This window comes from Panulirus ornatus, chromosome 57 (assembly GCF_036320965.1).
Source record: "Panulirus ornatus isolate Po-2019 chromosome 57, ASM3632096v1, whole genome shotgun sequence".
NCBI lineage: Eukaryota > Metazoa > Arthropoda > Malacostraca > Decapoda > Palinuridae > Panulirus > Panulirus ornatus.
Window position 1 is genome coordinate 18,986,897 of NC_092280.1, and position 26,181 is coordinate 19,013,077.

At 40.5% G+C, this 26,181-nt stretch overlaps 1 protein-coding gene across 5 annotated transcripts in view; it reads right to left on the minus strand.

The window, feature by feature from the left end:
• Positions 1-26,181, minus strand: part of LOC139766217 (uncharacterized) — a 107,813-nt gene that overhangs the window by 77,910 nt on the left and 3,722 nt on the right. For all 5 annotated transcript variants that reach the window (XR_011716822.1, XM_071694527.1, XM_071694528.1 and 2 more), the window contains exons 2-5: positions 19,148-19,349; positions 16,698-16,808; positions 11,792-11,982; positions 4,829-4,975 (exon numbers count right to left, since the gene is read on the minus strand). Coding sequence is in view for 4 of the 5 variants with exons in the window: in XM_071694527.1 (XP_071550628.1) it covers positions 4,829-4,975; positions 11,792-11,982; positions 16,698-16,808; positions 19,148-19,231 (533 nt within the window). In the remaining variant the exon portion in view is untranslated. The remainder of the gene's footprint in view (positions 1-4,828; positions 4,976-11,791; positions 11,983-16,697; positions 16,809-19,147; positions 19,350-26,181) is intronic.

The following is a 26,181-nucleotide window of genomic DNA, read 5'->3' on the forward strand; positions in this document are numbered from 1 at the left end:
TCCAAGATAACGTTCTCGACTTCCACACATTCTTCAACGCTCCCAGAACTTTCGCCCCCTCCCCCACCCTATGATTCACTTATGCTTCCATGGTTCCAAATCCACTCCCAGATATCTAAAACACTTCACTTCCTCCAGTTTTTCTCCATTCAAACTTACCTCCCAATTGACTTGTCCCTCAACCCTACTGTACCTAATAACCTTGCTCTTATTCACATTTACTCTCAGCTTTCTTCTTTCACACACTTTACCAAACTCAGTCACCAGCTTTTGCAGTTTCTCACCCGAATCACCCACCAGCGCTCAATCATCAGTGAACAACTGACTCACTTCCCACGCTCTCTCATCCACAACAGACTGCATACTTGCCCCTCTTTCCAAAACTCTTGCATTCACCTCCCTAACAACCCCATCCATAAACAAATCAAACAACCATGGAGACATCACACATCCCTGCCACAAACCAACATTCACTGAGAACCAATCACTTTCCTCTCTTCCTACATGTACACATGCCTTACATCCTCGATAAAAACTTTTCACTGCTTCTAACAACTTGCCTCCCACACCATATATTCTTAATACCTTCCACAGAGCATCTCTATCAACTCCTATCATATGCCTTCTCTAGATCCATAAATGCTACATACAAATCCATTTGCTTTTCTAAGTATTTCTCACATACATTCTTCAAAGGGAAGACCTGATCCACACATCCTCTACCACTTCTAAAACCATACTGCTCTTCCCCAATCTCATGCTCTGTTCATCCCTTCACCCTCTCAATCAATGCCCTCCCATATAATTTCCCAGGAATACTCAACAAACTTATACCTCTGTAATTTGAGCACTCACTTTTATCTCCTTTGCCTTTGTACAAAGGCACTATGCAAGCATTCTGCCAATCCTCAGGCATCTCACCATGAGTCATACATACATTAAATAATCTTGCCAACCAGTCAACAATCAACAGTCACCTCCTCTTTTTAATAAATTCCACTGCAATACCATCCAAATCCGCTGCCTTGCTGGCTTTCATCTTCCGCACAGCTTTTACCACCTCTTCTCTGTTTACCAAATCATTCTCCCTAACCCTCTCACTCTGCACACCACCTCGAACAAAACACCCTATATCTGCCACTGTATCATCACACACACTCAACAAACCTTCAAAATACTCACTCCATCTCCTTCTCACATGACCACTGCTTGTTATCACCTCCCTACTTGCCCCCTTCACTGATGTTCCCATTTGTTCCCTTGTCTTACAGACTTTATTTACCTCCTTCCAAAACATCTTTTTATTCTCCCTAAAATTTAATGATATTCTCTCACCCCAACTCTCATTTGTCTTCTTTTTCACCTCTTGCACCTTTCTCTTGACCTCCTGCCTCTTTCTTTTATACATCTCCCACTCATTTGCATCATTTTCCTGCAAAAATTGTCCAAATGCCTCTCTCTTCTCTTTCACTAATAATCTTATTTCTTCATCCCACCACTCACTACCCTTTCTAATCTGCCCACCTCCCATGCTTCTCATGCCTCAAGCATGTTTTGCACAAGCCATCACTGCTTCCCTAAATACATCCCATTCCTCCCCCACTCCCCTTACCTCCTTTGTTCTCAACTTTTTCCATTCTGTACTCAGTCTCTCCTGGTACTTTCTCACACAAGTCTCCTTCCCAAGCTCACTTACTCTCACCAATCTCTTCACCCCAACATTCTTTCTTCTTTTCTGAAAACCTCTACAAATCTTCACCTTTGCCTCCACAGATATCCCTCCAGTTGCACCTCTCAGCACATTAACATCCACAAGTCTCTCTTTGGCGCGCCTATCAATTAACATGTAATCTAATAACACTCTCTGGCCATCTCTCCTACTTACATACATATACTTATGTATACCTCTCTTTTTAAACCAGGAATTCCCAATCACCAGTCCTTTTTCAGCACATTAATCTACAAGCTCTTCACCATTTCCATTTACAACACTGAACACCCCATGTATAACAATTATTCCTTCAACTGCCATATATCTAAACTGCTTCATAAAAAAAAAATCATAAAAAGTACTACTAAAATTAAAACATGTCATAGATATATCATGACGTGTGTAAGATTCGTACACACACTGGAAAATCAAATTTCTGAACATTTTGGACATTTTCAGTTTTACAGAGACCATTTTCAAATATCTGCAGCACTATTAATAATCACAGTATCAATTAATTCAGAAAGATGGCTTAGAAGAAAAAAGGATAGAGAAGAAAAAAGGATAGGTGCAGGTGACATATACTTTTGGAACAGCTTTTTGGGTTATAAAGTTGTAAATCAAACCAAATATAGCAATTCTTAAACTATCTTTAATCCTTTCAAACCCATATTTTTAACCAAGTAAATCAACCTGCTCAGACTTTTGCAAACCCATATGAACCTTACAAGAAAACTTATGCTGTCCAAAACAATTCCAACTCATTATCCATTATCAAAAAATTTTCTGGATTATCCACTGCTGAACTTCACAAACTTCCACCTCCAATTTGGTCTCCTGCTTCTCCTTGTTCCCTCCACCTCTGACACATATATCCTTTGTCAACCTTTCCTCACTCATTCTCTCCATAAATCTGAACCATTTCAACACACCCTCTTCTGCTCTCTCAAACATACTCTTTTTAATACCACACATTTCTGTTACCCTTTCATTACTTAATCAAACCACCTCACACCACATATTGTCCTTAAACATTTCATTTCCAACACATCCACCCTCTTCCATACAACCCTATCTATAGCCCATGCCTTGCAACCATGTAATACTGTTGGAACTACTATTCCTTCAAACATACGCATTTTCAGTCTCCGAGATAACATTCTCTCTTTCCACACATTCTTCGTTGCTCCCAGAACCTTCGAACCCTACCCCACCCTATGAATCACTTCTGCTTCCATGGTTCCATTTGCCGATAAGTCCACTACCAGATACCTAAAACACTTCATTTCCTCCAGTTTTTCTCCATTCAAACTTACATCCCAACTAACTTGTCCCTCAACCCTGCTGAACCTAATAACCTTGCTCTTGTTCACATTTGCTATCAACTTTCTCCTTTCACACACTTTTCCAAACTCAGTCACCAACTTCTGCAGTTTCTCCCTTAAATCAACCACCAGAGCTGTATCATCATTGAATAACAAATGACTCCCTTCCCAGGCCCTCTCATCCACAACAGACTGCATACTTGCCCCTCTCTCCAAAACTCTTGCATTTACCTCTCTAACCACCTCATCCGTACACAAATTAAACAAAAATGGGGACATCACACACCCCTGCCGCAGATCGAACTTCACTGGGAACCAATCACTCTCCTCTCTTCCTTCACGTACACATGCCTTATAGCCCTTGATAAAAACTTCTCACTGCTTCTAACAGCTTACCTCCCACACCGTATACTCTTGAGATCTTCCACAAAGCATCTTTATCCACCCTGTCATGTGCCTTCTCCAAATCCATAAATGCAACATACAAATCCATCTGTTTCTCTAAGCATTTCTCAGGTACATTCTTCAAAGCAAACGCCTGATCTTAACATCCTCTACCACTTCTGATACTACACTGCTCCTCCTTAACCTGATGCTCTGTACATGCCTTCACCCTCTCAATCAATACCTTCCCACACAATTTTCCAGGAATACTCAACAAACTTATGCCTCTGTAGTTTGAACACTCATCTTTATCCCCTTTGCTTTTGTACAATGGCAACATACATGCATTCTGACAATCCTCAGGCAGTTCACCATGATCCATACATACAATGATTATCCTTACTAGCCAATCAACAAAACAGTCATCCCCTTTCTTAATAAATTCAATTGCAATATCATCCAAACCTGCCTCCTTGCCAGATTTCATCTACAAGGCTTTCACCATCCCTTCTCTCTTCACCAAACCACTCTTCCTGACTCCCTCATTTCGCACACTACCCTGACCACAATACCCTACATCTGCCACTCTATCATCAAACACATTCGACAAACCTTCAAAACACTCATGCCATCTCCTCCTCATTACCTGTTATCACTTCTCCCTTCACTGACGTTCCCATTTGTTCTCTTGTCTTTCGCACATTACTTACCTCCTTCCAAAATATCTTTTTACTCTCCCCAAAGTTTAATGATACTCTCTTACCCCAACTCTCATTTGCCCTCTTTTTTAACCCTTGCACCTTCCTCTTGACCTCCTACCACATTCTTTTATACATCTCCCAGTCATTTCCACTCCTTCCTTGTAAGCATCATTCAAATGAAGCCCGAAAAGAAAAATGGAGACTATATGATGTTTTCTCCACTGTAATAAGAAACCTGCAAGGATTGAGTACTGGTCTCTTAAGAGCATAATAAATAAGTAGTTGAAAACTATTCCAGATGAACCCAAGCTTGACAAATATGCAGTGTGAGACAGCAGAGAAGAAGAGTGATGCGAAACATGCAGTGAGTGCTACACACAAGCTGTTTCATGGAAAAATTGCCACTAGTATTCAAAGGTACCCTTCAATGGGATATATTACTAGCAAGCATCCACTCAATTTTTGTATTCCTGTTCCTAAATTCATCATCTGATTTTTTTTTGTAATTCCATTTGAACATCAAATGGTTTCCCAATTAACTGGCTATTTTTTCACCAACCAAATTCCGAAATCTTTCTGTACATGATAAATTTCTGATATAGAAATTTAAATCAGTATTACAATGACTACTGGCAATGCAAGGAGAATGGTACAGCTTGGACAAAACGTTAAAAAAAAATCCTGCAGAATATATCAGCATGTCATACTTCTCCTGCAGCTGCTCCTTCTGTCTGTGCAGGGACTGTCGTAGATCATTCCTCTCCTGATGTAATCTGACCTGCAGAGCATCACTCTCTTTTAGCTGTAGTTCAAGTATTGCATGCTCCTGGCTCAAGTTCGTCTGCAAACTACTACTGCAATAAGAGAAATATACAATCAGATGTATCATTCAGATGAAAACAGTAGGAAAGACACATAACATGTATGTACTGTATGTAGTAGTAAAATCAAGCCTGATCAATCCTCATCAACTGTAAAAAAATATATCTCAAAAAGGCAGTTGGCTGTTAGTAGTAGCCACTCAGATTAGTACAATGTGCCTTGAACTAGCTTACATCCTCCATGTTAGGATTGCTAGACTTACTTTCTGTCTCATCAAAACAGGACTAACAGGATAATCCTGCCATTTTCTCCCTACAAGCATCATAAACTTAATTCATTTTCTCCACACAAGTTCTCTTGCCTCCTCCTGCGTGCACATTCATTTTTCAATACAATAAGGTTGGAATCCAACAAATATATGGTCCCTAGTCCTAAGAATCTCTGGGTTTCTGCCTGACTCTACAGTTATTGAGAGAGAGCTCAGACAGTAGCAGTGCCAGCCCCTCACAAGACCTTTCCCTCTCTGACAGACCTTCTACTTTTTCTCTTTGCTCTACCAACATTCATGGTCTCTCTAGCATCCTTTCCTCTGTTGAACACCATTTGTCAAGTACCTCTCCTTATAACTTACTTCATTCATGCTTAACTCCCATGAGGCAAATTCACATATGCCCAATTTAACTATCATCTTATCTATCTTATGATACTTTGTCGCTGTCTCCCGTGTAAGCGAGGTAGTGCAAGGAAACAGATGAAAGAATGGCCCAACCCACCCACAAACACATGTATATACATAAATGCCCACACACGCACATGTACATGCCTATACATTTCAACGTATACATACATATATATACACAGACATATACATATATACACATGTTACATAATCATACTTGCTGCTTTCATCCATTCCCATTGCCACCCCGCCACACGTGAAATGGCAACCCCTTCTCCCCGGGCGCATGCAAGGTAGCGCTAGGAAAAGAAAACAAAGGCCACATTCGTTCACAATCAGTCTAGCTGTCGTGTAATGCACCAAAACCACAGCTCCCTTTCCACATCCAGGCCCCATAAAACTTTCCACGGTTTACCTCAGACGCTTCACATGCCCTGGTTCAATCCACTGACAGCAAGTCGACCCTGGTATACCACATTATTCCAATTCACTCTATTCCTTGCACGCCTTTCACCCTCCTGTATGTTCAGGCCCCGATCGCTCAAAATCTTTTTCACTCCATCCTTCCACCTCCAATTTGGCCTCCCACTTCTCGTTCCCTCTACCTCTGACACATACATCCTCTTTGTCAATCTTTCCTTACTCATTCTCTCCATGTGACCAAACCATTTCAATACACCCTCTTCTGCTCTCTCAGCCACACTCTTTTTATTACCACACATCTCTCTTACCCTTTCATCATTTACTCGATCAAACCATCTCCCACCACACTGTCCTCAAACATTTCATTTCCAACATATCCACCCTCTTCCGCACAACCCTATCTATAGCCCATGCCTTACAACCATGTAACATCGTTAGAACCACTATTCCTTCAAACATACCCATTTTTGCTCTCTGAGATAATGTTCTTGCCTTCCACACATTCCTCAATGATTCCAGAACCTTCGTCCCTCCCCCACCCTGTGACTCACTTCCGCTTCCATGGCTCCATCCACTGCTAAGTCCACTCCCAGATATCTAAAACACTTCACTTCCTCCAGTTTTTCTCCATTCACCTTGCTATTATTCACATTTACTCTCAGCTTTCGTCTTTCACACACTTTACCAAACGCAGTCACCAACTTTTGCAGTTTCTTACCCAAATCAGCCACCAGTGCTGTATCATCAGCGAACAACAACTGACTCACTTCCCAAACCCTCTCATCCACAACAGACTATATACTTGCCCCTCTCTCTAAAACTCTTGCATTCACCTCCCTAACAACCCCATCCATAAACAAATTAAACAACCATGGAGACATCATGCAACCCTGCCGCAAACCATCATTCACTGGGAACCTATCACTTCCCTCTCTTCCTACTCACATACATGCCTTACATCCTCGATAAAAACTTTTCCATGCTTCTAGCAACTTACCTCCCACACCATATACTCTTAATACCTTCCGCAGAGCATCTCTATCAACTCTATCATATACCTCCTCCAGATCCATAAGTGCTACATGCAAATCCATCTGTTTTTCTATTTCTCAAATACATTCTTCAAAGCAAACACTTGATCCACACATCCTCTACCATTTCTGAAAACACACTCCTCTTTCCCAGTCTGATGCTCTGTACATGCCTTTACCCTCTCATATAACCTAACAATTACAACTCAACATTCCATTATGCCAAAATTAGATTCACACTCACATAGTTTCACATGATTAATCTATCTGAAAAGATGTAAATAACTATTTCATAGGTGTCCAAAATTGATGGAAAGCATTTAAAAGCCTGTCAAACTACCACTGATAAAGAGAATGTTAAATAAAACCTAGTCAACGAGACATTAGGGCTAGAAATAACCCTATTTTTTGCTATAGCAAAGAATCATGGGAAGTGCAAGCTATGACACCATTATTACATGCTCTTTATCTATACTGTTTGAAGAATGCTTTATCATTGTCTAAAATAAAAGAAAACTTTCCAATCTTGTTTGATTACTAATCATAACCTAGTTTGATAACTAATCATAACCAAGTTTAATAACTAATAATTTCTTTCATGCCTGGTGGGTAGAGCTGGTAGGCAACCAACGACAAAGGAGGTATATAACCAGTAATACCCACCTGGGTATCAGGAGGGTTAACGACAGCTGTGTAGTGAGCCAGCACTTCAGTGGTTGTCAAAGTGCATTCCTCTGACACAGGTAGCTGTCTATTTCTTTTTGCCTCACCCACGTGGACTACCGGCATTCTTTCCACAAATACACGATATAAAGCTCTCCTTGTCACACATAAAACTTGACGACACTCAACTCACCGAGCTCATTTTCTGTAACTCTGGCTTTTCCTGTGGTGAGCATTATGTTCTAGTCCTGCTTTTTAGCAAAATGGTAGGAATAACATACAGAAGTAGTAGGTAGAAATAAATAGGAGCATTAGGTAAAAACATTAGGTAGAAGAATTATGTAGGAACATTAGGTAGAAGCCTCTGCAAACACTGCACTTGATGCCCACTGCCAGTGGCCTGTGAAGGCTGAGGCACTAAATGCTAAGAAGTGGCACTGGAGTTCGCTAGTCATGGAGACATGGATCACCCCTTTGAGAGAGTTCCAAAAGGTGACAATGAAAGAGAAGAGAGAGGCATTTGGACGATTTTTGCAGGGAAATAATGCAAATGACTGGGAGATGTATAAAAGAAAGAGGCAGGAAGTCAAGAGAAAGGTGCAAGTGGTGAAAAAGAGGGCAAATGAGAGTTGGGGTGAGAGAGTATCATTAAATTTCAGGGAGAATAAAAAGATGTTTTGGAAGGAGGTAAATAAGGTGCATAAGAAAAGGGAACAAATGGGAACTTCAGTGAAGGGGGCAAATGGGGAGGTGATAACAAGTGGTGGTGATGTGAGAAGGAGATGGAGTGAGTATTTTGAAGGTTTGTTGAATGTGCTTGATGATAGAGTGGCAGATATAAGGTGTTTTGGTCGAGGTGGTGTGCAAAGTGAGAGGGAAATGATTTGGTAAACAGAGAAGAGGTAGTAAAAGCTTGCGGAAGATGACACCCATCAAGGCAGCGGGTTTGGATGGCATTGCAGTGGAATTTATTAAAAAAGGGGGTGACAGTATTGTTGACTGGCTGATAAGGTTATTTAATGTGTGTATGACTCACGGTGAGTGCTCAAATTACAGAGGTATAAGTTTGTTGAGTATTCCTGGGAAATTATACGGGAGGGTATTGATTGAGAGGGTGAAGGCATGTACAGAGCATCAGATTGGGGAAGAGCAGTGTGGTTTCAGAAGTGGTAGAGGATGTGTGGGTCAGGTGTTTGCTTTGAAGGATGTAAGCGAGAAATACTTAGAAAAGCAAATGGATTTGTATGTAGCATTTATGGATCTGGGGAAGGCATATCATAGAGTTGATAGAGATGCTCTGTGGAAGGTATTAAGAATATATGGTGTGGGAGGCAAACTGTTAGAAGCAGTGAAAAGTTTTTATCGAGGATGTAAAGCATGTGTACGTGTAGGAAGAGAGGAAAGCGACTGGCTCTCAGTGAATGTAGGTTTGCGGCAGGGGTGTGTGATGTCTCCATGGTTGTTTGATTTGTTTATGGATGGGGTTGTTACGGAGATGAATGCAAGAGTTTTGGAAAGAGGGGCAAGTATGCAGTCTGTTGTGGATGAGAGAGCTTGGGAAGTGATTCAGTTGTGTTCGCTGATGATACAGCGCTGGTGGCTGATTCGTGTGAGAAACTGCAAAAGCTGGTGACTGAGTTTGGTAAAGTGTGTGAAAGAAGAAAACTGAGAGTAAATGTGAATAAGAGCAAGGTTATTAGGTACAGTAGGGTTGAGGGACAAGTCAATTGGAAGGTAAGTTTGAATGGAGAAAAACTGAAGGAAGTGAAGTGTTTTAGATATCTGGGAGTGGATTTGGCAGCGGATGGAACCATGGAAGTGGAAGTGAATCATAGGGTGGGGGAGGGGGTGAAAGCTCTGGGAGCGTTGAAGAATGTGTGGAAGTCGAGAACATTATCTCGGAAAGCAAAAATGGGTATGTTTGAAGGAATAGTGGTTCCAACAAAGTTGTATGGTTGCGAGTCATGGGCTATGGGTAGAGTTGTGTGGAGAAGGGTGGATGTGCTGGAAATGAGATGTTTGAGGACAATATGTGGTGTGAGGTGGTTTGATCAAGTAAGTAATAATAGGGTGAGAGAGATGTGTGGCAATAAAAAGAGTGTGGTTGACAGAGCAGAAGAGGGTGTTTTGAAATGGATTGGTCACATGGGGAGAATGAGTGAGGAAAGATTGACAAAGGGGATATATGTGTCAGAGGTGGAGGGAACAAGAAGAGGTGGGAGACCAAATTGGAGGTGGAAAGATGGAGTGAAAAAGATTTTGGGTGATCGGAGTCTGAACATGCAGGAGGGTGAAAGGCGTGCAAGGAATAGAGTGAATTGGAACGATGTGGTATACCGGGGTCGATGTGCTGTCAATGGATTGAACCAGGGCACGTGAAGCATCTGGGGTAAACCATGGAAAGTTCTGTGGGGCCTGGATGTGGAAAGGTGCATTATTACATTACAGCTAGAGATTGAGTGTGAACGATGGGGCCTTTGTTGTCTTCTCCTAGCACTACCTCGCACACATGAGGGGGGGAGGGGGTTGTTATTCCATGTGTGGCGAGGTGACGATGGGAATAAATAAAGGCAGGAAGTATGAATTATGAACATGTGTATATATGTATATGTCTGTGTGTGTATATATATATGTGTACATTGAGATGTATAGGTATGTATATTTGCATGTGCAGATGTGTATGTATATACATGTGTATGTGGGTGGGTTGGGCCATTCTTTCGTCTGTTTTCTTGCACTACCTCGTTAACGCGGGAGACAGCGACAATGCAAAATAAAAATAAATAAATGAATAAATGAAAATAAAGATAGATAGATTGATTTTTCATGTCTGCACTATATTTCCCCCATAGCAGTGTGTAGGAGTAGATGAGGCTTTAAAGAAAAAAAAAAAAAAAGTGGATAGCACTTTTTCTCCCTCATCCCCATGAATGCAAATCATGATAAATGAAAACAATGATACTGTACACACTTTGATGTATTTAACCCAACCACTACATTCCAGGTAAAATCTTCATGTTATGAGCCAAGTTTCTGGTTGAATCTTTTTTTATAAGGGGCATAAATGCACAAAATCCAAACCAGAATCATGGGTCTTATTCAACTCTTTAAGGCATACCATTACATATATTTGAGCTGACCCTTACTGGTCTGGTCAAATCCATCTACTTTAAACCAAGGTGTGACTCCTGATGATGGGTGAAGATCAATGATGATAGACAAAGCAATCCCTAATTGTCTGCCATGATGTGCCAGTGACACAAACAAAAAGATATGCTGATGGACGCTACACATAGAGAGCTTTATGTATCAATTACTGTATAATACATGCATCTCAAATTGTACATAACCTAGTACGTCTGTGTCTTAATGGTGCTAAATTCAATGTTTATGCTAAAGGCTTTGATGCTTTGCCTTATATTTGTAATTTGGCAATTTCCCTATATCAAATTCTTTCATTAGTATTACCATACCTTCTCAACTAATCTTTCAAGATTTCTCATATCAATGGGAGACAGATGTCATTTTACACAGGATTTTAGCACTGACAAAAATTTTGTCTTAATGGAATGTAATAAATTAAATGCAATACTGTATACAACAGAACACAAAGAAAGCTGCTTCAAAACAGAGGGGCCAAAAACAAAATGAAAGAACAATATAAATCAGCTACTCACTAGCATATGTGACCAACATAGGCCAGTCAAATCAAAACACAAATGGTCTGTGAGTAGAATCCATGTGAAAAGAGAAGACTTTGCAGTTAACTGTATATGGGATTGTATGGTTATAGTGTAAATGTGCAACCTGAACATGGATTTCCCCTAATATATGCACCTAATCTGGATTTTGGCGTCACCAAGAAGCATCTGAGGAGCTTCAGTGCAATCCAGTTATTAATAATTCCATTCAGTGCAATCCAGTTATTGATAATTCCAGTCATCTGAAATACAAACAGACAGGATCTGTGTATCAATGAGACATGATACCTTAAATTCCCTTAATATCTTAAACTTGCAACCATAGTTTTCTAAATCATTGGTCTTACTAACCTGCCACCTTCAGATTCAGTTATTGTGCTATGTTGCTGAGGAACACTCTCAGCTCTTGCAGAAACTTCCTTCACACCAAAGCGGTAGACAAATGTTGCTGGCTGACCAAACTGCACCTTGGCTCCAACACTAATGTCATATTCCTCCTCTTTGTTTATAAGTTGACCATTCACAAAGACACCATTAAGACTCTGAGATCAAAACAATAATGTCTTGACAAATAAAGGAACCTTATGAACCTATTTTTAACATGATCTGTATTTCGTGCTTAAAAAAAAGAAGCTTTTGTGTCACAGCACACAACTTTCTGTCTGCACTTGTCAAATGGAAGATTATTTATGATGGCAGTACCACATTTAATATCTACTCTCCATCAAGCAAACATGAAACATCCAAGCACTTTCTTATTAATCTTAGGAATGATACAGGAATAGGGGGTCTGTATTTGTTCCATCACTAAACATTCTCACAAGCTGAAACTTTCAAAGCACATATATCAACCTTTAACAAACACACACACACACATAAACACACACACACACACACACACACACAGCCTTAAATCAGCCCATCACAGAAAAAAGAAGGCAATGGGTAACCTGGTCACAACCCTTAATTTCTAAAACAAACTGATAACACAGGCAGTTCCTTGAGAGATGTAGGAACAGAAAAACCAGGGGACATTATATGAAATTAAACAAGAATCTTCTTATGAAAGATGTAAAGAAAAAGTTTCATAGTATAAAAGTGGTGGGTGAATGCAGTTAGTTGTATCATAGTAGGAAATGGTCTATGCACCCAAAGAAGAATTAAGAACTAATACAGATGGTCCAAGACAGAAAAATAAGGACAGTAACAGAATCATAAGCAAAGTTACAGGGAAAGGTAAGAGGCATTACATTTACCCTAATAAAGATGAGAGAGGAATGACCTGACCTCAAACTTTTAAATCTTTAAAACAGATTGAGGACAAGAGATGTAGGGATAGAATAATGAGGGGACATAACATGATATTAAGCAAGAAAACTGTTAAAAAATGAAAGAAAGTACTGTTACAGAAAAGAATGGTGTATAATAGAAATAAAATAACAGAAAACATGGCTAATAAAGAAAGTAAATGACAGATGACATGGTTAAAAGAGAAGCATAAAGAAATTTAATAAGCAGTATAACAGAAAATGTGCAAGAGATTGGGCCTCACAAATATAAACTCCCTCCCCACAGAATACAAATGGGTAACAATACATAAATTCAAGGTATAGGACAATCCACAATTTTCTATAGGTTCATCACAAGCAAATTATCATTTAAAGAGAAGTTAACGAGGTGAAGTGATTCACAGGGAAGAGTTATTCTAGGTAAAAAAAGTACATGAAAAGCTGTATAATTTTAAAAAGTGATTCTACAGAGAAGGTTCCTATATATATGCCTAAACATCATCAAGATAGAACACAGAGAAATTCTTGAAAGGTATCAAAATTTACAGAAAAATAACCATGCTACTAAGACACCCTGACCCACATAAGCCTCATGTTTCTAATGAACACTTTCCATATCTGCTGAAAAAGCGAGTGAAGATATGTGCAAGACCACTTAAAATACTGAAATACTGTTCAACAGGACATAACAGGAAGATAGTGCTAACTGTGCAGAATAGCAAAATCTTGCCTACATTTAAGTGAGATGATCAGGAGACTGTGCCAAACTAAACTTAACAAGTGTGGTCAGTGAAAAAGCGGAAAACTGCCAGGATACAAATGGATGACTCATTACAAAGGATAAACTATCTAAATGGAGTACAAGATTGACTCAAGGAAAGGAGTTCATGCATAACAAATCTCTTAAAGTTCAATATCAGAGCGAGCTCAGTCTCAGATCAAAGAAACAGATGATTCCTTGTATTCCTCGACTCTCAGAAAGCTTATGACACTGTACCACATCAGGTGATTATGATGATGGTTCTACAGGCAGGAACAGAAGATTACCTAAGTGGAAGGTACACAGGTTGAGGAGCATTCTCAACCCACACAGGGGTCACCTGTGGCATGCCACAGGACTTGATCTTGGGCTCATTGCTCCTCTCAGAGTATGAAAATTACTTGTATGAAGGAGTGGTCTCTTACCTGAATATGTTTGCTGATAAGGTTATGAGAATAGTAAAGGATAATGATAGCATAAGCTTGCAAGGGGACAAATACAATCTCCAGAGTGGGTATGATTAATGGTTAATGAAATTTAATCCAAGTAATGCATATTAATGTGGATGGGACAAAGTGAAAGACTGCACAATTTTTCCATACGAGAAGATAAGCTACAGGAATCTGGATGTGAAAGAGACCTAGAGGTCAACTTTGTGCCTTGACTGTTGTCAGAGTTCGACATCAAGAGAACTTTAATGGAGGCAAACTGTTTTATGGCAAATATTGAAACCATATTCAAATATCTGAAAAAATATATGTATGGTAAACTATTCATAACACAGAAAAAAATTGGATCATATTTTTCAAGTCATGGCATTCTGCTTACAGTACAAATACTAAACTGAAAAAGTCTAGAGAAGGGCATTTCAACTAAGATGATACCTAAATAAAAAAAACTTGGCTACTGTGAGAAGATAAGGGCTAAAAATCTGCCTACCATGTACAGAAGAGATAGATGTAATCTAATTACAACCTTTAAATTTCTGAATGAGTTAGATAACAGTTAACAATTCTTGCCCAAGAAGCAATGACAGTGGAACCAGAGGTCTTAACAAAAGGCTACTCTTACCTCAATCTTGTCCAAGATGTATACATACATATACACACAGACAAATACATATATACACACGTACATATCCATACTTGCTGCCTTTATCCATTTCCATCACCATCCCGCAACACATGAAATAACATCCCTCCACCCACCTGTGAGGTAGCACTAGGAAAAGACAAGAAGGCCACATTTGTTCACACTCAGTCTCTAGCTGTCATGTGTAATGCACCAAAACCACAGCTCCCTTTCCACATCCAGGACCCACAAAACTTTCCATGGTTTACCCCAGACGCTTCACATGCCCTGGTTCAATCCACTGACAGCACGTCAACCCTGGTAAACCACATCATTCCAATTTACTCTATTCCTTGCACATCTCTCACCCTCAAAATCTTTTTCACTCCATCCTTCCACCTCCAATTTGGTCTCCCACTTCTTGTTCCCTCCACGTCAGACACACATCCTCTTTGTCAACCTTCCTCACTCATTCTCTCCATATGTCCAAAACACATCAACACATCCTCTTCTTCTTTCTAAACCACACTCTTTTTATTACCAGACATCTCTCCTACCCTTTCATTATTAACTTGATCAAACCACCTCACACCACATATTGTCCTCAATTTCATTTCTGACACAGCCACCCTCCTCTGTATAACCCTATCTATAGCCCATGTCTTGCAACCATACAATATTGTTGGAGCTACTAATCTTTCAAACATACCCATTTTTGCTCTATGTGATAATGTTTGCTCTTTCCACACATTCTTCATCACTTCCAGAACCTTCACCCCCTCTCCCACCCTATGATTCACTTCCACTTCCATAGTTCCATTCACTGCCAAGTCCTTTCCCAGATATCGAAAGCACTTTACTTCCTCCAATTTTCCTCTATTCAAACTCACATTCCAACTAACTTGTTCCTCAAACCTATTTAACCTAATAACATGCTCTTATTCAGTTACTCTCGACTTTCTCCTTGCACACACTTTTCCAAACTCACTCACCAACTTCTGCAGTTTCTCACTTGTATCAGCCACCAGTGCTGTATTGTCGGCAAACAACTACTGACTCTTTTCCCAGGCCCTTTCATCCCCAACAGACTACATACTCGCTCCTCTCTCCAAAACTCCTGCCTTTACCTTCATAACCACCCTATCCATAAACAAATTAAACAACCATGGTGACATCAAACACCCCTGCCACAGACCGACCTTCACTGGGAACCAATCACTCTCCTCTCTTCCTACTAGTACACATGCCTTACACCCTTGATAAAATCTCACTGCAACTAATAGCTTAATTCCCACAGCATATATTCTTAAGACCCTCCAGAAACCATCTCTATCAACCCTATCATATTCCTTCTCCAAATCCATGAATACTACATACAAATCCATCTGTTTATCTAAGTATTTTTTACATATATTTTCAAAGTGAACACCTGATCCACACATCCTCTACCACTTCTAAAACCACACTGCTCCTCCCCAACCTGATGCTCTGTTCATGTCTTCACCCTTTCAATCAATACCCTCTCATACATTTTTCCAGGAATTCTCAACAACCTTATGCCTCTATAGTTTCAGGACTCACCTTTATCCCCTTTGCCTTTGTACAATGGCACTATACATGCATTCTGCCAATCCTCAGGCACTTCACCATGATCCATACATACAATGAATATCCTAACCAACCAATCAACAACAGAGTCACCACCTTTCTTAATTAAAAAGATGTTCTGGAAGGAGGCAAATATCATGCGTAAGGCATCATGCGTAAGACAAGAATATATGGGAATAGTGGTGAAGGGGGCAATGGGGAAAGTGATAACAGGTAGTAATGAAGTGAGGAGGAGGTTGAGTGAGTATTTTGATGGTTTGTTGAATGTAATGTTAGAGTGGCAGATGTAGGGTGTTTTGGTTGGGGTGGTGTGTAAAGCGTGAGAGTCAGTGAGAATGGTTTGTTGAAGAGAGAAGAGGTGGTGAAAGCATTGCAGAAGATGAAATCCAGTAAGGCAGTGGGTTTGGATGGCATTGCAGAGTTTTAATGGTTTTACATTTTTTGCACGAACAAAAATTTATATCTAACCATTTTAATGAACTAATAAATTCAGGTATTCTACAAAATATTCAAGTGATTCTAAACTTACAAGATTAGTTATTTTCCATCTTTCTCCTCTAAGTCGGAAAAGAGCATGCTTTCGAGATATGAGCTGGTGAGGAATCACAAAGGTAGCCCCTTGTGACCTTCCTATCAAAATCTGAAATATTAAAAAGTCATCAGCATCCTCAGTTATCAATGAAGTTTATGCATTATAATAACACATGAAATTATAAGACTGCCCTCATTTTGTTCTGACATAATTTCACAGAACTGCAGTATGCAGCATGTTGTGAAAGCTTTTGCTCCAGCGAGCCCCTGCCACTTTTTAGAAGCTTCTGCCACCCCTGCAACTCAAAGGTGGACTGTTTGATAATTGTATTTTGCCCTACACATTGAAGCTTTGGAACACTCTACCCTCTCATGTCTTTCCCAATAACTATGATATGGCACAATTCAAAAGGGTTTTCACTTCCTTCAAAATTCATAAATACTATCTTGTCTCTTATTGTCCCTTTCATTAACCTCTGTGAAAGCTTTTGCTCCAGCGAGCCCCTGCCACTTTTTAGAAGCTTCTGCCACCCCTGCAACTCAAAGGTGGACTGTTTGATAATTGTATTTTGCCCTACACATTGAAGCTTTGGAACACTCTACCCTCTCATGTCTTTCCCAATAACTATGATATGGCACAATTCAAAAGGGTTTTCACTTCCTTCAAAATTCATAAATACTATCTTGTCTCTTATTGTCCCTTTCATTAACCTCTCTCTATTTCCTTTAAGGCCCAGTGTTGATGTGGACTTTAGTCTGTGACTGGAACCTCCAACTGAAAAAAAAAAAAAATAATGTAAAAGTCAAGAAAACAGGTTTGAATCTTAGAGGATTATGATCTGTGTTTTACACTTATGGTATCCTTGTTGCCATAGAAATCAGTGCTTTGAAAGTGCGGTTTCATTTTTCATTCTAAAACTGATCCTTTCATAAGTATGGGAGTTTCATTTTTCACTATAGTACTGAACTTTTGACATTAATTAAGTCATAAGAGGTAAGGTTACAAGACAAAAAAGTGGTGATATAAAAAATAAATAATGCAAACCTATATAGCTTAAAAACAATGATATCCTGCCTATTTTCAATGCTTTAGGTGTCTTGTGGGTAATGCTACTCATAAACTTTCATACTCATAAACTTTCATTGTTAAAACATGTACTCCACTTTCCTCCACCATCATTTATATGGCTTAGAATGTAAACAGTAAGTTCAGTTGTCTATATAGGAATCTGACCATGTGGAACAGCTCATAAGCATTAATCTGAGCCCTGAATATACAGACATTTGAACTCACTAAACATACTTGCAAAACTCAGGTTAAAGCAGATTCAAGCATTACAATGCATGATGGCACACTGGAATGCATAAATAAAAAAGGGAAATAAGCATTTCTAGTTTACAAGCAAGTTTTCTTTCATTACAGCTTCCTTCACTTTGTAAAATGATACAAATAAAATAAAGCTCTACAGAATCTGGACAAGCTCTAAGTAAATGTTTTTGGTCAGGCATCCACTTGACAGCCACATTTCTAGTCCTAGTGCTATGCACAAGGTCAGAAAATGACATTGGAGAGCTGTTACAAGTGTATTACTTACACTGTCACCTGTTGATTTAGAGTTTTTACCCCACAATTTCCCTGTACTTCTAAATCCTGCCCACTTTACAAAATCTTAAATTTGACAAAGTTAGAAGTGCTATGCCTACAATATCAGTCTATTTCAACTCTCCACATTGTAGGGATCTACCGATACCAATTTTGTTAAATTATATCGCCCAGAAATGGCATGTAAGTTTCTTTGACAAGTACAGCGACTACAACATAAGCAGCCACTTCCAAAACAATTTCAATATGGTTAAATTAATGAGACTTTCACCAAAATATGCTCTGCCATTGCTACTTTATTCTATAAACACAGAGGGATAAAATTAACGTTTCGGACTTGCACCTGGTTGGAAGTTGAAATTATGTTTTTCCGATGATTTTTGAAGTTTTGCAAGATTCTGGCCTTTAACGCTACCACATATTACTACCTTATGAGATAACCCCCCTTTTACCCAACGATATTGGGAAACCCCCTATAAGAACCAGGATTTGGGGTGAGGGAAATCACAAGCAGTGATTTGCGATAAGAATGACGGTCATTATTGTTCAATAGACATCAAAAACCATCGGAATTACAATTTCAACCAAGCCTAATCTAACAAACCTTACACAATTCGATGGATGTCCGAAATGGTAATGTTAGCCAAAGACTCACTCAAAAGTCAAAGAAAACAACGATTCTAAGCTAAATAGGCAAATAACCAATGATAGCATAAGTAAATCTTTACCCAGATGGGTTGACAACCAAAGATGAAAACATACACACACCCCTTTCTTTTCAACCACTCACTACTCTACTTTGCTGATGGTTACACGTTTACCTTTCATACCAAGCTCTCGCTTACCTCATCCTTCTTAAAGGGTAGTATGAGGTTCTGTCCATTGTGAGGTAGCAAACGTTTTAGATAATAAAACTTCCGTTTCTCCATATTCAGAGTTTCTGTTTACTTGGAGAGTCGTTATACCTAGTTAGCGAACACTTCCAGCGAAGATAATCAACGGACGATTATCTGCAGCAGATACGAACAACTCCAGCGAACACACAAGCTGAGAACACAAACACAGCACAATCAGATAATTTCTGGAGAAGAAATATCAGAATTTGAGAGGAATATTTTGAAATAAAGGTGGATTTGTATGTTGCATTCATGGACTTGCAGAGTGCATCATATTAGGCATAGAGATGCTTAGGGGTAGGTTATACGAATATAAAGGTGTGGAAGGTACTATAAGCAATGAAGAGTTCCTTTGAAAATTATCATCACGTCTGTTTCATCTTGTTTTGGAGGGATGGTGTGGCTACGGAAGTCAATGCAAGTCTTAGAGAGTGGGATGGATCTGCAGTCTGTTGGGGTTTGTGGGCCTAGGAGATAAGTCAATTACTGATCGCAGATGATATGGTTTTGATAGTACACCGCATGAGTTGGTGCTGGTGTGTCAAACGAAGTTGAGGATGAATATGAATAAAAGTAATATCATAAGATCTAGCATGGAAGAAAGACGGATTGGTTGGTGTGCAAGTTTGAACGATGAACTTACATAAATGTATGAATAGATAAACCACTATTTATTGAATTAAGGCATCCATTCGGCTGAAAATACACAACTGACGCATTATAGATGTTACAGAGGTGGAAGGTCATGACGAGCTATTAGTGAACTAATCATACAAGAGTTTTAGGTTGAGGTGAGCTGGATATTTCCACTGGATAAACACATGGGCAGATATACGTACAGGAATGTTTAAAGTATATAGTATGGTTTATATAGTACATACTTGGCTGAACAATGAGTGGTGAGTAGTTACAATAATACAGTATTTTACGCACCATAAAGTCAGCTGCTCACGTGTACTGGGGTGACGAACTGCCTCGGCGGCTCGTGGTAGAAGGGCGTCAGTGTGTGGTGGGAATGTGTCAGCAGTTAATATCAAATTGCCGTATGAGCTGCCGGAGAGGATGGACAGGTTCAGCAAGATGTGGGATTCATGGTAGGTGGTGTAAGGAGGGGCCCACGGCGGTTCGTCTGCAAGTTTTCTAGCTGGCTCTGTATAGCTGTTATGTTAGTAAGGACCAGGTTGGAGAGGCGTAAAGGATTAGGTAGAATGTGGATGGCAAAAGACATTCCTGAACTCGAACGGTGGGTCGCCTAGTGTATTTCATTCGGGGGTATAAGGTACAGACGGGATAAGGAGGATTTGATGACGGGTGCTGAAATGACTTTCAGTTTAATACGTCGTTTATAGTGACACCAAGAAGTTGGCAGCCACTGACTACCTCGTTAATATAGTGACACCAAGAAGTTGGCAGCCACTGACTACCTCGTTAATATAGTGACACCAAGAAGTTGGCAGCCACTGACTACCTCGTTAATATAGTGACACCAAGAAGTTGGCAGCCATTGACTACCTCGTTAATATAGTGCACCAAGAAGTTGGCAGCCACTGACTGCCTCGTTAATATAGTGCACCAAGAAGTTGGCAGCCACTGACTACCTCGTTAATATAGTGACACCAAGAAGTTGGCAGCCACTGACTACCTCGTTAATATAGTGACACCAAGAAGTTGGCAGCCACTGACTACCTCGTTAATATAGTGCACCAAGAAGTTGGCAGCCACTGACTACCTCGTTAACATAGTGCACCAAGAAGTTGGCAGCCACTGACTACCTCGTTAATATAGTGCACCAAGAAGTTGGCAGCCACTGACTACCTGGAGGATGTCAGGGCTTTATGATGTCAAGGATGTTGTTTACACGCAAGCTGATGTACCTCATCACATTCTCGGTGTGGTTGATGGTGACGTCATTGGCCGTAGTCACTCCTGGAGGTTGTTGATGTGAAGATGGGCACTGAAGTCAAGAGAGTTGTGGTTGGTAGTGATGCCAAAGGTGGAGTCGGACTTCCAGCGGTGGTTTGTGTCCTTAAGGGCGTCACTGATAACGACGAGGAAGCCAAGCGGACCTATTTTGGTGCCCTGAAGTAATCTGCACTAACGTTAGGGGTGGTGAAGTCGCCCAGCCAGAGTCCGCTAGCTACGAGGCGAGACACCCCCATATTTCTTGGTCGACGGCTTTCTTTATGATAATGTTATCGTTTCCCAAGTCGATAGCCTTAGTGGAGTTTACGAAGGTGAGTGGCAACGTGCGCTCATCCAAACTGCGTTTGCGGACGGAGGAAGTGCAGTGCAGCGAGCGGAATGTTGGTAGTGAAGTGAAGAATAAGGTGAGGGGGAAGGGGTCAGGGCCCTTGATGCACAGTGGGGTGTCTGGGAAAAGTAATCACTTTTAAGAACTTAAAGATGGGCATATTTGAGGGTAAAGTTGAGCCAAACGGTGCTATATGGGGAAGAGTCGTAGGCCCTGATTGGAAAAAGTTCGGAGAGTGAATTTGTTGGAAATGAAATACCTGAAGACACTATATGGTGTGAGGAGGGTGGATTAAGTAAGGAATATCATATGATGGTAAGAGAGATGTCGCGTATTTAGCGGAGTATGTTTGAGGAAGCTGAAGGCTTGCTGAAATGATCTGGACATTTAAGTGGATGAGCGGAGACTGGTTAAGAGAATGTATGTACATATTAGGAATGGCGGGATCAGGGAGGAAGGGGAGAACAGGGATGAGACGGAAGGATGGAGTGAAAAAATGCCTTCAAGAGTGCCGGGCCTGAGCATGCAAGAAAGTGTGTGGCGTGCATGGAAAACATATATATATATATATCCAAACTTTATTAGACTCTTGATTAGACGTATGGAAAATATTATAGTGAAGGGCACAGGGCAATAAAGACACGGTTCCTCATGAAAACATCCATGAGATTAGCAGACTCCATGACCAACACGCCGAGAGAATACCCTCCTTGGAAATTATGACAATGTTCCCGGACCTCTTGGTAGAAGAAGAACGGTAGGCAGGCTGTATTAGTACGGGCAACACAACTAACACGTCAGTTCTTCCTAGAGGGTAGGTCAACTTCCCTTAGTGCTGCAGGAGGCGTTGACAGTCCTTCAGGAGGGAGATTAATTCCACTCTACAGTATATGAGGTGTTGTGATCTGGTTAAACACAGGACGTTCTCGAGTGGTATGGTGGAAGGTGCCAGCGTCAAGCACAGCATCCACCCTTCAACAGTTACTACATCCAGTCGGACGTGGAGGTGCGGGCAAATTACAGGCACTATCCAACATCGCTGTCGACGGGTCGCAATCATGTAGCCGCGAACAACATGCATTCTCTCATCAGGCAGTATAGATGACTCAGAAGCACCCACTCAGGGTTCGGACTGGTTCGAAACAAGAGCCGCAGGTATCGAAGGAGACACTGGACGAAGACCGAGTGAGCGCCAGAGAGTTTCGGACTGTGTGGTGACGGGATGGATGACAGAGGAGTATAGATCTGCAGTGATGTGACAACAGTTACAGGATTACTATCATAACCTGGGACGCTCTCAAGCTGGATCATGCTATCTTTTTTTTTTTTCTAAATTGTCGTAATTCTACCTTAAAACTGTTGTAGCCATATTACGAGACTCTTGAGGGAATTCTGTCCAAACTACCTTATTTCCTGTTGTCCATAACCGTCCTTCATCGAAGACAGGGGCGAGGGTTCACTCATCAGACGACCTCCACTCCGATGCCGCTGTCACTCCGGCCACTCGTCTGACTCCTCCCTGGCTGGATACTCAACCTCCGATGTCTCACATGATCCCTGCTCATCTCCGCTCCCGCAATCTTCCCTGGATCAATCAGTAGTTCCCGGGTAGAGTTGTCATCCACAGTGATGGTTCTACTCATCCCTCCTCCTCCTGCTCCTGCAGGGTTGGGTCTGGTGTCTATATCTGGTGTCGTGATGCTCCGGAGCTCGCCCAACCCTCCCTCAGCGTATCGGACAGGTTTTCTCCTACTCACGCCGAACCCGTTGGCTGTTTTTGCTGCTTTCCTTACTGAGGAGAAAGCCGATGGACCCTGCCCCTCTGCTTGTTTGTTGCGCTTCTAGGTCTGCCCTTGAGGGAATCGCCTCTGGAACAGGTAAGAAAAAAAAAAAACCACATCCTTCAGATACAAAGACTGAAGTCATCACTTCAGGCGTCGGCCGTGATAGTGGCCTTCCTATGGACACTTAGTCACTGGGGAACGAGACTTCAAGACTGTGTTGCGAGGAGTGGCTCCACTGAGTCTACACCCGACTCCCCGTAGTCGCACGAACCCTTCCTTGCCCAGCCTAGGTGTAATACTCGCCCTACACAGACAGACAGAAGCTCAGAAGGCGGCCATATGGACCTCCTGACATTCTATTGCCTTCTCGTATGTCTATGGGAAAAGGTCGAGCGAGGAAGAGGGATGTGATAACCACATGGGAGGTTGGTGTCACCCACTTCGCTCGAGGTGTCCACTCACACACTACGCTACAGCGACTGCTAGCAGTAGTTCCACCGCTACTCCACAGGCTCCAGGCGGTAGGCCTAAGTTATGTTCAACCCTCCCACATTAAACTACGTATTTTGTAATATTGGTTTTGTTCTGAAGGAATTTCCTTCTTTCTTGAAGCTTTAGACGGCCCCATTTTGTGTATGTATATATTATGTATATGTAAAGCTATGTATGTTTTATAAACACTTGTATATATATATATATATATATATATATATATATATATATATATATATATATATATCGTATTAAATAATTCTGACACATACCATGTATATCTGGTAACATTGTACAAGGCTTTCTTTTGAGGTTTCTATGATCCCCCCTTTTTTTGTGAAAAAAAAGAGTTGAAATTGAAACTGAATCTAATAATATTATCTGGTATAGCTATTTCCCTGTGACTGTCATATCTTCCTACTAATTTCTTATCCTGATACTAATCGTATGATTTATATTCGTTATTGTCAGTGCCTCATTCAAATCATAATTGTGTGTGTGTGCATGTGTGTGGGGGTGGGTTGGGCCATTTCTTTCGTCTGTTTCCTTGCGCTACCTCGCAGGCGCGGGAGACAGCGACAAAGCAAAAATATACTTTTATCCTACAATTCTTTAGAATGTTATCTTGTTTTCTCTGTAATCATCATATTTCCTCTTACCTGAATTGTAATTCTTCGAGGTATCATTACTTATTGCAACGCCATTCAAGACGCATTCTTTGTATTACATACAGAAACCATTATAAAAAAAAAATCGTTAATAAATAACAAACGAATGAAAGCCGAGAAAACTAAATAGTAAAAAAAAAAAAAAGAGAGAGAGAAAGAAGTCGCATTTACATACATTATTTATTGGACAGTGTGTGTCCATTATGTCACAGGGACGGTCGAGTTGACAATTCGTTTTCACGAGTCGTGATATATCATTTATTGAATAGAAAAGACGTACGTGTTTTTGTGAACACCCGCCATTTCGGGGGAAACTATTTTCAGAATTTCAGCATGGCCTTCCTTATTTTCCTATCAACCTTAAATAGAAATTCACAGAATACCAGATAAAATAGTTCTAAATCCTAAAATCCGTGAAGTGTTGGGGGTGTTCGAAGCACACGATCAGGCTTCGACCTGCAAGGAGTTCGTGACTGACATTCAAATGAAATCGTAGGCAATATGGTGGAAATTAACTTACATGAGAGAGAATCTATAACAAATGTCAAATATTTTTCCTTAAATTCCATGATTTCAGTGGACTTAAGCGAAATGTAGTGCGAAATGTAGTGTCGAAATGAACGAAAATTGAGAGAGAGAGGTGAAAGTCGTTGAATTGAGAACAATCAAGTTAACTTCGGCCATGCAGTGTGAGGGCGGGTCGAATTAGCGTGGCAGGAGAGACAGAGGTTTCCCAGGCTCAATCAAGACTGCAGGGAATGTTTAGACCAGGTTTTGGGAGGTCTGCTGAGCCTTTCGGGGGTTGAAAGTAATTGTACTACCACGACTACGAACCTTGGGTTATGACAGTTCGAGCTTGTAAACAATGAAAAACCCGATTGGGAAACACGTTAGCGGACGAGCTGAAAAAACTGATTAAAGTTCCGCAAAATTTGATATATGCAGAAATTATAACCTATGTCACATTCACAATCTGACAAGTGATGCAAAACCCTAAGTTCCTACCGTCTCTTTTGTTTGTGTGTGTGTGTGTGTGTGTGTGTGTGTTGAAGATGGTTGGTCATTTAAGGCTGAAATGTGGACATACCCTTCAAATGGACTTCTGAAATGTTCATTTTATTTAGTAATGGTCTTATGGGATAAAAGAAAAATAATGAAAAACTGAAATTGATTACTGAAATCCACGAAGCAGACCTGCTGCCTGGCAACGTCTACTCTTTCGGGAACATTCCTCTGACCGTTAGGCTTCCCACGGGGGAAAAACATTGTCATCAGTTTCCCACAGGTTGAACTGGGTCAAGAAAAATATAGCTCTCCGTGCCTACATATATATATATATTAGAGGACACACTCCGGTTGTTGGCAGCATTACAATCGATCATCACATTTCAAGGCATCAAGAACATGATATAATGAGCCATATATATACATACATATATATATATATATATATATATATATATATATATATATATATATATATATATATATATATGTATATATATTCTTTTCTTTCAAACTATTCGCCATTTCCCGCATCAGCAAGGTAGCGTTAAGAACAGAGGACTGGGCCTCTGAGGGAATATCCTCACCTGGCCCCCTTCTTTGTTCCTTCTTTTGGAAAATATAAAAAAACCAAGAGGGGAGGATATATATATATATATATATATATATATATATATATATATATATATATATATCCTAGCTTCATTTCAATGACAGAAAAAGACGGGATGGGCCGCCCCGAACAAAGGCATCCCGTACAGATCAGGGGGTGCTATTTTTGTT